The sequence below is a fragment of the Hippopotamus amphibius genome, chromosome 7 (assembly GCF_030028045.1).
Source record: "Hippopotamus amphibius kiboko isolate mHipAmp2 chromosome 7, mHipAmp2.hap2, whole genome shotgun sequence".
Taxonomy (NCBI): domain Eukaryota; kingdom Metazoa; phylum Chordata; class Mammalia; order Artiodactyla; family Hippopotamidae; genus Hippopotamus; species Hippopotamus amphibius.
Window position 1 is genome coordinate 73,970,240 of NC_080192.1, and position 14,626 is coordinate 73,984,865.

At 43.3% G+C, this 14,626-nt stretch overlaps 1 protein-coding gene across 1 annotated transcript in view; it reads right to left on the reverse strand.

Moving 5' to 3' along the window:
• Positions 1 to 14,626, reverse strand: part of LOC130857636 (acyl-coenzyme A oxidase-like protein) — a 66,076-nt gene that overhangs the window by 32,845 nt on the left and 18,605 nt on the right. Inside the window, exon 2 of the mRNA XM_057743364.1 lies at positions 5,624 to 5,720. Within this exon, the coding sequence (XP_057599347.1) occupies positions 5,624 to 5,720 (97 nt within the window). The remainder of the gene's footprint in view (positions 1 to 5,623; positions 5,721 to 14,626) is intronic.

The following is a 14,626-nucleotide window of genomic DNA, read 5'->3' on the forward strand; positions in this document are numbered from 1 at the left end:
CCCTCTAGGGAACTAGATCCTGCATGCATGCCGCAACTAAGAGCCCACATGCCTCAATGAAGAGCCCGCATGCTGCAACTAAGATCTGGCTCAGCCAAAATAAATAAATAAATAAATATATTTTTTAAAAAGAATATATGATTTTGCCTTAAAATGAGAAGTTTCCATTATGCAGAATGGTTTCCAGTGCAATAAATAAATAACACCAGGGCTAGAGCTGCACTAGAGTCTCTGCGCGGGTCCTAACTCACTCCCTGGCACGCCCTTTCAAGTAATCCCTGTGGCCGTCACAGATGACAACTCAGTCCAGGCGCCAACCTACACAGAGGAACTTCTATAAACAGGCATTCACTCTGTCCTGTCATCTCTGCTCAAATCCTCCATGGCATCCCATGGGGCCAAGGCTGACCTGACCAGAGTGCTGGCCAGGTGGCTGGGGTCCAAGTCATGGAGCTGGAGCTGGGACAGGGGATCCTGCCAAAGGCAGCACACAAGGCAGAGCCAGGGGCAGTCTGTCATGGCCCACTAGGAAAAGCCTGGGTTCCAGTACAAACAGAAGCCAGAGGACCAAGGGCAGAGCCAAGGTCAGGGTGTTGGAGCCAAGAGCTCAAAGTAGGGCAGGAACCAGCCCTGGGATGTGGCGGGGGAGGTGTGCCTGGCCGTGGCGCTGGTATTGGTGAGCAACAGGGCGGGCCTGGGTGGGACCAGCAGCAGGGTGGACATCCTCAGCCTCTTGGTGTATCCTCTGCTCTGGTTCTTTTCTGCAATATGCCAGTGGCTTCAGTGTAACTGCTTCCTGGGAAAGGTTGCTCCTTTTCTTGGGGTTCATGAGGAAAGCAACAAGGTTCCCCATTCCCTGATGCCTTCGAAGGGGAGCTGACGTTTTTTTTTTAAATAAATTTATTTATTTATTTTATTTATTGGCTGCATTAGGTCTTCACTGCTGCACATGGGCTTTCTTTAGTTGTGGCAAGTGGGAGCTCCTCTTCATTGTGGTGCATGGGCTCCTCATTGTGGTGGCTTCTCTTGTTGCGGAGCACAGGCTGCAGGCACATGGGCTTCAGTAGTTGTGGCACGTGGGCTCAATAGTTGTGGCTGATGGCTCTAGAGCTCTGGCTCAATAGTTGTGGCACACAGGCTTAGATGCTCCAAGGCATGTGGGATCCTCTGGAGCAGAGATCAAACTTGTGTCCCCTGCATTGGCAGGCAGATTCTTTAACCACTGCACCACCTAGGAAGTCCATCACCTAGGAAGTCCATTAATATTTATTTATTTGGCTGCATTGGGTCTTAGTTGCTGCACGGGGGCTCTTCGTTGCAAAGTGTGGGCTCTAGAGCATGCAGGCTCAGTAGTTGTGGCACGTGGGCTCTCTAGTTGAGGTGCACAGGCTTAGTTGCCCCGCGGCACACAGGATCTTAGTTCCGCAACCAAGGATCGAACTTGTGTCCCCTGCATTGGAAGGTGGATTCTTAACCACTGGACCACCAGGGAAGTCCCAGGGAGTTGACTTTCGAATCTTACTCCATTCCAGACCTTATCACCCCCTGGTATTTCTCTAAATACAAAAACCAAAACCATCTCAAAGTGACACTATCTATTCCCCTCTGATGGAAATAATTACAGTATAATAAATATAATATAAATATAAAGCCACCAATCCCCCTCCAACCTGATCAGAAATGGAGGCTCGAGAAAACAGCGGATGATTGAGAACAGCAGTTCTCAAACTTTAGACCCCTTTATTCTCTTAAAAATTATCGCGGATTCCAAAGAGCTTTTGTTTTTGCAGGTTGTATCTATCAAATTACCACACTAGTAATTAAAGCTGGGAATTTCTAAAATGTTTATTCATGTAAAAATAATAATAACAAACCTATTACATGTTAATGTAAATGACACAATTCTTATGAAAAATAGCCATAATTTTCAAACCAAAAAAAATTAATGAGAAGAATAGCATTGTTTTGCATTTTTACAAACTGCTTTAGCATCGGGCTTAATAAAAGACAGCTGGCCTCTCATGTCTGCTTCTGCACTCAGTCTGTAGCCTTATGTCGTTTTGGTCGAAGTTGATGAAAACCTGGTGTCGTGCACGGAGGTAGTTGGACATCTATTTTTCAGGTAGTAACAGAAAGCATCTTGGGTACCCCCAGGGGTCTTCAGATCCTACTTTGAGAACCACTGGTTTAGGTAATGATGCTACCATGCCCACAGCCTATGTGGATCACAGGGGTGAGGGCGAGAGGAGCTCAGGATGGGAGAGAAGATGGTTAGGGGCAGGGGTGGGGGAACCAGTCACGGATGGAGTGGGAGGCTTCATTATCCAGATATCTGTCCCCATGCCTCTCTACACTTGGCCAGGAATAGCCTGAGGCCCGCTGGCTCCCTCCTGAGAAAAGGTAATGTTGGGATGGAGCATCCCTATGAGTCAGCCCTGAACCGTGATTGGCAGGGACCAAATGCTGAATGGGAACAATTCAGAAGAACTGGAATCAGGAGAAACAGTACAGGGTACCGGGAGAGGACACTGCATTGGTACTCAGGCAAGGATGCACACTGCATCACCTGCAAGTTTTAAATGCTGACCCGACTGGCCTGACCTAAAGCTTGGAAGGCAAGAGTTTGGAAAGCTCTCCAGGTGATTCTAATGTGCCTCCTTCGGTAAGAACCACCAGATTTGAGTGGGCTCAGGAAGCAATCCGCCTGACTTTGAATCCATGCTCCACTAGTTACATATACAGCTCCAGTTGTATGACCTCTGGCCAATTACTGAGCTTCAGTTTCCTCATCTGTAAAATGGGAATACCGTTAGGGATGCCATGAATGTTAAACGAGATCATCCATTAAAGTTCTTGGAGCTGTGACTGGCATAAAATATGTAGCTAGTAAGCGTGAGCTGTTACTGCTTATGGTGATTTTGGGGCTGGCCATCAGCCTCTGTTGGCTTCCAGGGGTGGGTGTCTCTGAGGAGAGTGCCACACAGACAGGACCAGGCACCCAAGGTGCCACAAAGCAGATGTCCCATCTGGGTCCTCCATCTCCTCATCTGGAAATTCCAGGAGTCAGAGACTTCCCCCTACCCAGGACCCAGTCCTGAATCCTCAGGGAGAGAGGAGAGAGTTGGCCAGGCGGCACAAGTGTGATATTGCTGGAAACAGGTGCAGGAGGAGGTGAAAAGGTGCAATGAGATTATTCACACTGTGTGTGTGTGTGTGTGTGTGTGTGTGGTGTGTGCACTCTGTAGTCAGGCTGAGATACTGTTTTCCTTTTTAAATTATTGGAACGTCTCAAATCTATTGCAGATGATAGAGGGGAAAAGACAGAGTGGAAACATTTTAATGGCTTATTCTCAGCCTGTGGGCTGTCCGCCGAGCCCTGGGATGAATGAGGCTCACTCTTCGTTTGTCCTCAAGGACATCATCGTCACATGTTACACGCTGCACTCTGCCTGGAGGCTTATCCAATCATCCCCCAAAGTTAAAAGCAACACGAGGGCCAGGGAAAGATGGAAGGACCTGAAACGCTCTCTGAATGGGCAGTCAAGCCATGACTCAATATATGTTCATGAAGAGGTGGGATGAACCATGCAACGCTTTTACAATTACTGGATGTGGACAGCTCCTCCAGCTGTTCACAGAGGGGATTTTGAGAGCTTTCACATGCAGATGTGCTGCTGAGTCTTATGACACCCCATGAGATGAGCCTGCAGCCCCAGTGATGACAGACTGGTTCAATTTCCTTCAGGTTCATTGGTTTTTGCAAATTCACAAAGAGAGGAGCACCCAACAGGCTGAAATAACTAACGGAAATGAGCTGGAGGGATCATCCAGGGCCAATCCTGTGTCTCCCGGAGGAATTACACCTAATCATCCAGGACAGAGCTGTCCAGGCTGCTGATGACCACAGAGGGAGCCATAAAAACAGGGAGATAATTGGATCCAGGGTTTAACACGCTTCATCAGGAGTGAGAGAACCCAGGCTAATCCTTCAGACATGGGCAGGGGGGTGTCGGGCCACAACTGGTAAACTTCATGAAAGGATCAACCCTCACATCCGGATCTTGATTTTTGACACTAAGTTAAGCCTTAGACATGTCACGCTGATTAAGGGAGCAGGAGACTGGCCCCCATGTCGGAATCTCACCTTCCTGCCAGCCCCATGCCAGACACATTTGGAGGCCAGACTCTGATGGAGAAAGTAGCTGAAAGAAAGAGGGACTGGGGTTTTTAGGTTTGTTTGTTTGGTTGGTTGGTTGGTTGGTTGGTTGGTTGGTTGATTGGTTGGTTGGTTCGTTGGTTGGTTAGTTGTTTAGTTGATTGTTTAGTTGGATGGTTGTTTGGTTGGTTGGTTGGTTGGTTGTTTGGTTGCTTGCTTGCTTGCTTGGCTGCTTGGTTGGTTGGCTGTTTGGTTGATTGGTTGGTTTATTGGTTGGTTGGTTTTTTGCTTGCTTGCTTGCTTTTTTGGTTGGTTGGATGGTTGTTTGGTTGGTTGTTTGGTTGCTTGCTTGGTTGGTTGGTTGGCTGGTTAGTTGATTATTTGGTTGGATGGTTGTTTGGTTGGTTGGTTGGTTGTATTCACCTCTAAATGTACGTTCCACTGAGAGGCAATTTACTAATTTGAACGTCTCCTTTGCCAATACGCTTGGTACGAAATGATATTCCAGACTTTGCCAGCACGCTTCACCCTGTTCTGTGGATACTTCCTTGCACACACTCTCTGAGGGGATGCCATGCCCTGTCACCTCAGAGGGGCTGCAGGAGCTCACCAGCAGGTGCCAAAGCTCTGCCTGTAACTGCCTCCTGAAGAGAAGGTGCTGAGTCTGCCCCTGCCCCCCAGCAGCTCTGATCCACGTTCTGCAAAGAAATGAGCCCCTGTGGTCTCCCAAATGGGGAAGACCTCCACCCCCTCACTCCTCAGGGCTCTCTCTTCACAGGCCATGCTGGGCGGGAAGGAGGCCGAGCTCCCTGCAGAATATGTTCAGCTCCTCAGCATCTATTGAAGCACATTCCCAGTTCAGGGCCCTCCCCCAGGGGTCTCACCAGGGGGTATTTTTTTCCTATGTAAAGTGTTAGGTTTAAGGAAGCTATGACACCATGAATGGCTAAAGTATAGAATTCCTAATGCTAGCATCACAAAGGACGCCTCTCATCACATATTCTTTCTTTCCTTCTCTCTTTTTAATGAGGCTAAATTGACTAAAATAACTGCATTGAGAATGGCCATTTTAAGCAAACAAGACTCATCCATTCGGGACAAGTCTAAAATGCTTGAAAAGCCTGTAAAATGAGTTCATTACACTTCTCAGATATCTGAGTTTTATACCCCAAATTATATTTGTGTTGTGAACAAATATTTCATTACCTCTGCTCATTCCCCTACTCCCTGGCCTGTGGGCTTGGGAGAAATGAATGTCAATTAGATTAACAGGGAGGGGGCAGAAAAGGAAGGTGAATGAAGCACTCCCCCATATCGACCACACTGTCTGTTACCCCCAGGGCAAAATTAATGTGCTTCCTTCCACAACTCACAAAAGCAAACAAAACAAAACAAAATATTTTTCTTTCTCTGTCTCTCTCTCATTCACTCACACACACATTACACCAAAATAACAATGAAACTTACCTGATCCTGCATTGCATGTTTTACCAGAGGTAGACCCATGGTAAAAGTTACTCTCTGAAACGTCAAAGCTCTCATTTCATCCAGACTCAAGTCATACCTGCGACAAACGGATACAAAATGGGTGTTAAGATGTTGGATTGATGGTGACCGGGAGTGGAGCCTTTGGACCCAGAGATCTAACAGAACAGACATCTTTGCTAGGTCTTTCTGTGGCTCTTGTTTGATGCTATGCATCAAAAGAGGCCACCGTGTATGTGACACAGACTGTGTGGTCAATACGGGGGTGGAGGGGGAGGGGTCAAAATGGAAGGAAAGAAAGAAGGGTTTCCCGACAATGATCTTAAAACCACACTCCAACATTTCCTCCTCTACCCAAATGTCTGGGATGGGAAGATGGGGAAGATGGGAGAGACCTCTGTGGTGGCCCCAGGCATGTCACCTAGAATTTCCTTCGAAAGAACCCACAGTGGGGAGTTGTTTCCCAGCAACCTGAAGCTGCCATTCCTTGGAATTAACCTTGGCATTGACCCCAGGCTGCCTTGCCCTCAGGCCGCTCCCCACTGGTGATGAGCATGGCAAGGTTCTAGACTCAGGCCATTCCTGCCCAACAGGAGACTTTTGCCCGAGAATCCCCACGGGCCCATTCAGACTGTCTCACTACGGTGCAGGGCCCTTTCTTCTCCCTTATTTCATGGTGTCAGCTTTGCCCACATATGTTCCGAAGGTTCCCCCACCTCCTGCAGCTCCCTCCCCGTAACCCTTCCAGATGTTTCCCTGGTAAGTCGCTTGCACATCTATTCCCATCTCTGTGTCTGTCTCTCAACGAACCTTGACTGACGCAGGAGGGGAGGTTTAACAACAAAGCACAGCTGAAGTTTGGGCAAAACCTCACTCAGATTAGCATCCTGACTGTCACTAACTGCGTGAGCAACATCAAGTGGCCTGCCATCCCCGTGCCTTTCCATCCTCCCATCTGTAAGATGGGAATGAGAGTCTTGCACAACTCAGAGGAGTGGCATTTCAAATGCTTATACCAGGGCTTGCATATATATGGTAACTGCCATTCACGCTCTTAGTTACCCCATCTCCTTCTTCTCAAGGGCAGGAACTGTGTCAGATCCATTTTTACAGTCCCAGCACCCCTACACGTCCTAGCCCACAGGAGGTCCCATTCAAATGGTGGTTGAACTTAAACGTATCTGGGTCCTCTAGTTTCATGACCAGATCCTGGAGGCGGTGTTCCCATGGATGCCCCCAAAGACATGCCCACTACACACTCTGATGTCAAGTTTATTCCCACCCAGAATGCCAACTGCATGGGTATAGAGTCTGTGTCTTAAACTCCTGTGGTCACATTTATCATTTTATTTTATTTATTTATTTATTGGCTGCATTGGGTCTTTATTGTTGCACACGGGCTTTCTCTTGTTGTGGTGAGTGGGGGCTACTCTTCGTTGCAGTGCGTGGGCTTCTCATTGTGGTGGCTTCTATTGTTGGGGAGCACGGGCTCTAGAGTGCAAGCTCAGTAGTTGTGGCGACATGGGCTTAGTTGCTCTGCGGCATGTGGGATCTTGCCGGACTAGGGATCAAACCCGTGTCCCCTGCATTGGCAGGTGGATTCCCAACCACTGCGCCACCAAGGAAGCCCCAGCATCTCACATTTAAACACTTTCCCTAAATACCTGCTGGCCAATTGCCCCAGACCAAACAAGAACCATCCTGACCATCTTGACTTTCTCTCTTGCATCCAGTCAGCAGGTAACTGAAAAATCCAGGAGGACCCACTGCGCATCCTGGAATGTAAAAGATTTCCCCCCTAAAACAATGCCAAATGAAGGCAGAAATAGAGACACAGATGTAGAGAACAAACATATGGACACCAAGTGGGGAAAGTGGGGGGGGGGGGGGGCGGGGGTGTTGGGGTGGGATGAATTGGGAGATTGGGATTGCCATATATACATTACTTATAAGAAAAAAAAATCAAACTGTACGCTTTACATATATGCAGTTTATTGTATGTCAATTGTAAAGTTCTTAAAGAAAAAGAAGTGCAAAAATTAAAAAATAAAAATAAAACAAACCAACAGTAAAAAACAAAACAAAAAAACAAAACAACAACAACAACAAAATGCCAAATGGACACAGAAACTCCCCAACAACAACAACAAATCTTGAGACAGGACAGGCCATTCTTACACTTTTCTTTTTCTAAGACAGAACCACTGGTGGGGATTTCAGTAGAAATATTACTGCATGAAGTCAGCATTCTCCCTAAAGAGAACAGAAAATGAAACTGCCAATTTCAATAAAATGGGAGCCTGGAAAAATCTCCAGATTCGAACATTCAAGAAAGGGCTGCCCAAAGCATCTGAGTTGAGCAGGCTTTGGGCAGAAGGAAGTGAAAAGAAGAACCACAGAAAGAGATCTCACGGCACAAGGGCCAACTGGTGACCCATCTCAGGAAATGCTGGTAAAAATTCACTTCCTAAATGGAAGATGTGCACACCGAGATGTAAAACCTTTAGCTCTTATCTGGAAAGCAGGATAGGATTGGCACTGAGCTAACACATAGCAGGAGGCCCTCTGGTCCCTGAGCTACAGGTTTAGGGTCAGGGTGACATGAAGAATCACACACACAGGCCACGTTTGAGAGAAGTAGTGTATCTCAGTAGCAGCGGGGAGGGAAAAAGTTTCCATGTTATGAAAAGGATCCACCCTGGATCACAATCCAAGCTTTTCCCAGCTCCCCAACCCTGAAACCCCTTAGAAAATCCAGGCTAGAAATCATTCAATTTCACTCACATCATTCAATTATATGTAATAAACAGAAACTAGCATAGAATTGAAACAATGACCCTACAAAGAGCAGCAAATCTATTAAAAAACTGAAAACACTCATCAGGGGGAAAAAAAAGTCAACTTAGAGCAAATAAAAATTGTGACCAAATATGAACTACATATTAAATAAAACCAACAGTGTGTTAGAGCCAGTTTAAATCAGCTCATGAGACACAATTGTTAAATGTTAAAGAATTTTTGTGAACTGGTTTTTAAACACAGCCATTATCAAAAATTAATTTATACAAAGTTACACTGAAATAAAATAGACTTTAAAGATATAAGTAATACTCAAGCTCATCCCTTCCTAATTATGTTATTATATGAGTATTTTACTATTATCTATGCTCTTCGGGTTGTTTATGTCTATTGGTGGAAATACTATATAATGGAGGTCTTCTGGTTCTTCCAAGGTGCAATAGCCCCGTTCCTCCCAGATCCTCCCTCTTACAACTAAAAAACCCTAGACATTGCACAATAAACAGGCATAGGACGACTCTGAAAAGCACAAAGAAGAAGGCAGACTGCCTGGGAGAACTCAGAACTTGAGGAACGCCACGCCAGCAAATTCTCTGGGTTTCTTGATTTGCCTCCCATGTTTGCATGCTGGACAAGACGCTACAGAATCTTCCAACCCAGGATCTCCAGCAGACACAGACAAAAAGGACTCCAAGAGAAGCTGCTCTCCTTAGCTGAAGGATGCGAAGGGGTCTGGAGTTGCTGGGCAAAGGACAGATCGACTTTGGGAGTGTGGGCAGGGAGGAGGCCGTCAGAACCGGCAGTGTGGACATGCAGCAGGATTTCCGGCATCAGTTGGGACAAGGAGGCCTTTAGATCACATGGGCCCCCAGGGGGCTTGCAGAGACGTGGGCTCAGCTGAAATCTAGCCTCAGAGCGGGGAGCTCTGGAGCATAAGTGGCACCATGGAGTTGTCCCACTCTGTCAGTCAATGGTCACGGGCATTCCCAGGGAGAAAGCATAACCTTAGGCATTTCCTGGGAAGGTCGCTCCCATTGGGCAAGGACAATTCCAAGGAGCTTCAGCTGTGAGTTGATACCAGTCAACATTGACAGCAGCTAGGAGATGAGTGCAGAGGCCTGGGAAAGGCATCAGGGTAGGGTATCAACAGTTACTGCTACAACAACTGACTAAAGCAGTCAGGGGAAAAATACAACAAATTAAACTAAAGCAAAAGAGAAACAAATACAGTATTAAAAGAAAAGCAGAAGAGTAATCAGTTACAAAATACAAAAAGTATAACTAATAAATCCAAAAACTGGCTCTCTGAAAACAACCACCATAGGGTTTCTGTTAAACATTGTACTGGGGTAGTCAGCCAACGCAATTAAACACGAGAACAAAATTAGAGAAATCGAAACTGGAAAGAAACGGGTAAAACTACCACTGTTTACAGATGATGCATGTGCTAGACGGATTATATTGATGGCCCTGCTGCTTGACCTCTCCTAATCCCTGTCCTTTGACCCTGCAGTTCTCATAAAGAGGCAGAGTCTGCTTCCCCAACCCTTGAATCTGAGCATGGCCATGTGACTTGCTTTGGCCATTAAGATATTGGTATCTTTGAGAGAAGCAAAGGCTCGAAATTTGTGCATTTCCTTGCTCTCTTACGCCTCTGAAATCCCCCTGAGACTATGCTTGCACTAATCTAAGAACATGCCTGGGCTAGCCTCGTGGGGGTGGGGGGGCGGGGCGGGGAGTGTCTAAAGTGAGAGACAAGTGAGGAGAGTTCAGTTGTCTCAGCCAAAGCCATCATAGACTAGCCTACCTCCAGGCAACTCCTAAATGTGTGAAAAAAAGCCAGTCATGATTAACCTAAAGCTGACTACAGATTCATGAATGAGCCCAGACAGGACTAAAAGAACCCCCCAGCCACACCCAACTCATGATACATACTATTGATCAATTATTGTTTTGAACCACTAAATTTGCATTACAGATAATTGATACAATAGTCCTATATACTTGGAAGCCCCCAAAACAACCAACTAAAATCACTACAAACAATAAGAGTTGGCAGGATACAAAATTAATAGAGGTTAATAGCTTTCACACAGATACATAAACAATCAGGAAGTACATGAAAGAAAAGATCCCTGTTGCAAAAGTAATAAAACAAAAGACAAATATACTTAAGAATAAACTTTTGGGCTTCCTAGGTGGCGCAGTGGTTAAGAATCCGCCTGCCAATGCAGAGGACACAGGTTCGATCCCTGCTCCGGGAAGATCCCACATGCCTCAGAGCAACTAAGCCCATGCGCCACAACTACTGAGCCTGTGCTTTAGAGCCCGTGAGCTACAACTATTGAGCCCATGTGCTGCAACTACTGAAGCCCACGCGCCTAGAGCCCATGCTCCACAACAAGAGAAGCCACGGCAATAAGGAGTCCGCGCACCACAACGAAGAGTAGTCCCCACTCACCGCAACTAAAGAAAGCCTGCGCACAGCAAAAAAAGACCCAACATGGCCAATTAAAAAAAAAAAGAATAAACTTTTAAAATATACAAAACTTATATGAAGAAGACTTTAAAACACTCCTAAAGGCCACAAACAAAAACTTGAACAAATAGAAACATGGACCATGTGTTTTAACAGGAAGAAACACCACAAAGAAATCCATTCTCCCTAAGTTAATTTATGCATTCAATATGATCTAAATAAAAACTCCAACAAGGGATTTTAAAATTCACATATGAAAGGGAACAAGCAAAAACAGCCAGAAAACCTCTAAAAATGAGGAGCTCTGATCTGTGTGATAAGGCCTCTGTAATTCAACTGGAACAAAAATAGACAGATAGACCAATGTAATAAAACAGAATGTCAAGACACAGAATTAAATACATATGGAAAATTAATATATTTCAGAGAAAGCTAGGATATGAAACCTTGTGGAAAACAAAATATTGAGATGTTTTAATTGGGTAGCCAACTGGAAGAAAAAATTAAGTTGAATCCATATCTTACATCGTATACTAGAATAAATCCCAAATTGATCAGTGATTTACATAGAGGAAAACAAAACCACAAGGTATTAAGATAAAATATAAGGAATTCTTTCATGATCTTAATACAAAAAAACACTTTCTAATATGATATAACATTTAAAAGCCATCAAGAAAAATTTGATAAATGTGACTATATAGTAACAAAAACTTCTGCATGACCAAAACACCTTAAGAATAGCAAAAAGACAAATGACAAACAGGGACAAAATATTTGTTACTGATGTCACTGCCAAGGGGTGAAGCTCCCTAATTACAGAGCTCCTATAATTTATTAAAAACACACCAACAAGCACAACAAAGGAAACCATCGATAAAACGAAAAGACAATGTACTGAATTGCAAAAATTATTTGCAAATGATATGACCAACAAGGGATTAATATCCAAAATATATAAACAGCTCAGACAACTCATATCAAAAAAACAAACAACCCAATTTAAAAATGGGCAGAAGACCTTAACAGACATTTTTTCAAAGAAGAAATACAGATGGCCAACAGACACATAAAAAGATATTCAACATTGCTAATTGTTAGAGAAATGCAAATCAAAACAACAATGAGATATCACCTCACACATGTCGGAATGGCTATTAACAAAGAGACCACAAATAACAAATGTTGGCAAGGATGTGGAGAAAAGGGAACTTTTATACACTGTTGGTGGGAATGTAAATTGGTGTAGCAACTATGGAAAACAGTACGGGGTTCCCTCAAAAATAGAACTAAAAATAGAACTACTATATGATCCAGTAATTCCACTCCTGGGTATATATCTGGAAAAAACAAAAACACTAATTGAAAAGATACATGCGTCCTAATGTTCACAGCAGCACTATTTACAATAGCCAAGATACAGAAGCAACCCAAGTATCCACCAATAGATGAATACATAAAGAAGATGGGGTGTGTGTGTGTGTGTGTGTGTATACACAAGAAAATATTAGCCATAAAAAAGGATGAAGTTCTGCCATTTGTAGCAATGTGGATGGATCCAGTAAGAATACTATGCTTAGTGAAATAAATCAGACAGAAAGACAAATACTATATATCACTTATTTGTGGAATCCAACTTATTTGTGGAATCCAAAATATAAAACAAACTAATGTATTTAGCAAAACAGAAAGAGACTCACAGACATAGAAAACAAACTAGTTGTTACTAGTGGGGAAAGGGAGAGGGGAGGGGCAAGATAGGGGTACGAGATTAAGAGATAAAAACTACTATGCATAAAAGAGATAAGCAACAAGGATATATTCTACAGCACAGGGAATTACAGCCATTATTTTGTAATAACTTTTAATAAAGCACGATCTATAAAAATACTGAATCCACTATGCTGTACACCTGAAACTAATATAATATTGTAAATCAACTATATCTCAATTAAAAAAAAAAAAAAGACCAAACGGGGGCAAAGATTTGAACACATGGGCCATAGAATAAGAAATACAAAAGATACAAATACATTTTTAAATCTCTGCTTTCATATGCAGTAAGAGAAGCACAAATTAAAACTACACTGAAATACCGATTTTTACCTATTATATGAACAAAATCCAGACAGTCTGATAACACATTACGTTGGCAACATGTGAGTAGACAATGCTCTCATGCACTAGCCTGAAGGAGGGCGGGTACAAATTGGTACGATCTTCGTGTGCAGCAATTAAACAAAATCTCTCAAAATTACAAACGAATCTACCTTTTGACCTAGCAACTCCACTTCTAGAAACTTATCCTTTGGACATCCTCACACGTGTGAGATGTAAGTTATAGAGTAATATGATGTACGGATCCTCTTTTTAATATAAACTATAATATTTATCAATTATAAATTTTGTAATCCAAAAAGAAAAATGTGGATCAAGAGAAACATCAAACTGCAAAGACCAGACAGCAAAGCCTATGGGAATGCCGTTTGGTGTGTGTTGTACAGACAAGGTTCTAAAACATAAGTAACTACTGATAGCTCTCTCTTTACACTTTCATTCCAGTAATTTTTTGATAAAATGGTTGTTATTCATCTGTTTTAAAATCCCAAATTCAGGGCGAATTCCCTGGCGGTCCAGTGGTTAAGACTCTGAGCTTCCACTGCAGGAGGAACTGGGTTTATCCCTGGTCAGGGAACTAAGATCCCGCATGTCATGTGGTGCGGCCAAAAAAAAAATTAAGATTAAAAATAAAATAAAATAAAATCCCTAATTTGCATTTATTTTCACATTAAATTAAGCTTCTTACTCATATGGCACCAAGCATCTCACCAGAGTCAAATTTCAGTAATGGTTTCTGTCAGTCTACGTAGAAAAATAAGACACAGCACAAGATTAGGTGAGGACCATTAATGGACAGATAATATATGCACTGGCCAAAGGAACTGAGAAATTATTAGAGCCAATAAAATAAACATACCCCAAGAAAACTGAATTACTACTAAACAGCTCTCAACTATTAATACCCAATGCCTTTACATTAAAGAAATTTCTCAACAGAGACAAGTTAGACATTTGAATTATAGGTCTGTCACATTCCCCACCCCCACTCCCAAAATGCACTATTGGGGATAAACATAATGTTATGTGGGCGTGAATAGCTATTCACTGCAGTGTTGTAACAGCACAACATTGCAGCCATCTAAAACACCGTCAGTAGAAGGGTGATTGAGTAAAACATGGTACAGCCATACAATGGGATATTACGCCAAAAGAAAAATCTCTTTCTATGGCAATATGGAGAAATTGTCAAGATATGTTTTAAAAGAAAAAAGTCAAGGTGCAAACCAGTGAATATATCGCTTTTACTGCTGTTCTACATGTTTCTGAAAACTGGGTGAAGACTACATATTTGCTTGGTATACGTTGTTATTGTTTTTAATCTCTTAACGGACAAACCAGAAACTAATAACAGTATTACCTTTTGTGTGAGTGGGGTGGGGGTGGGGGAGATTGGGTAGAGAGGGAACAGCACTCTACTGTTTATATGCTTTCTGACTTTTGAACCGTTAAAATAACACCTACTACAAAAACGGATGTTTTAAAACATTTTAATTGAATACAAATATAACCACTAGATGGCGCTTGTTCTTCATTTCAACTGCCACGCCAAGGAATTCTTATTTAACAAAGAAATTAAAACTGGATGA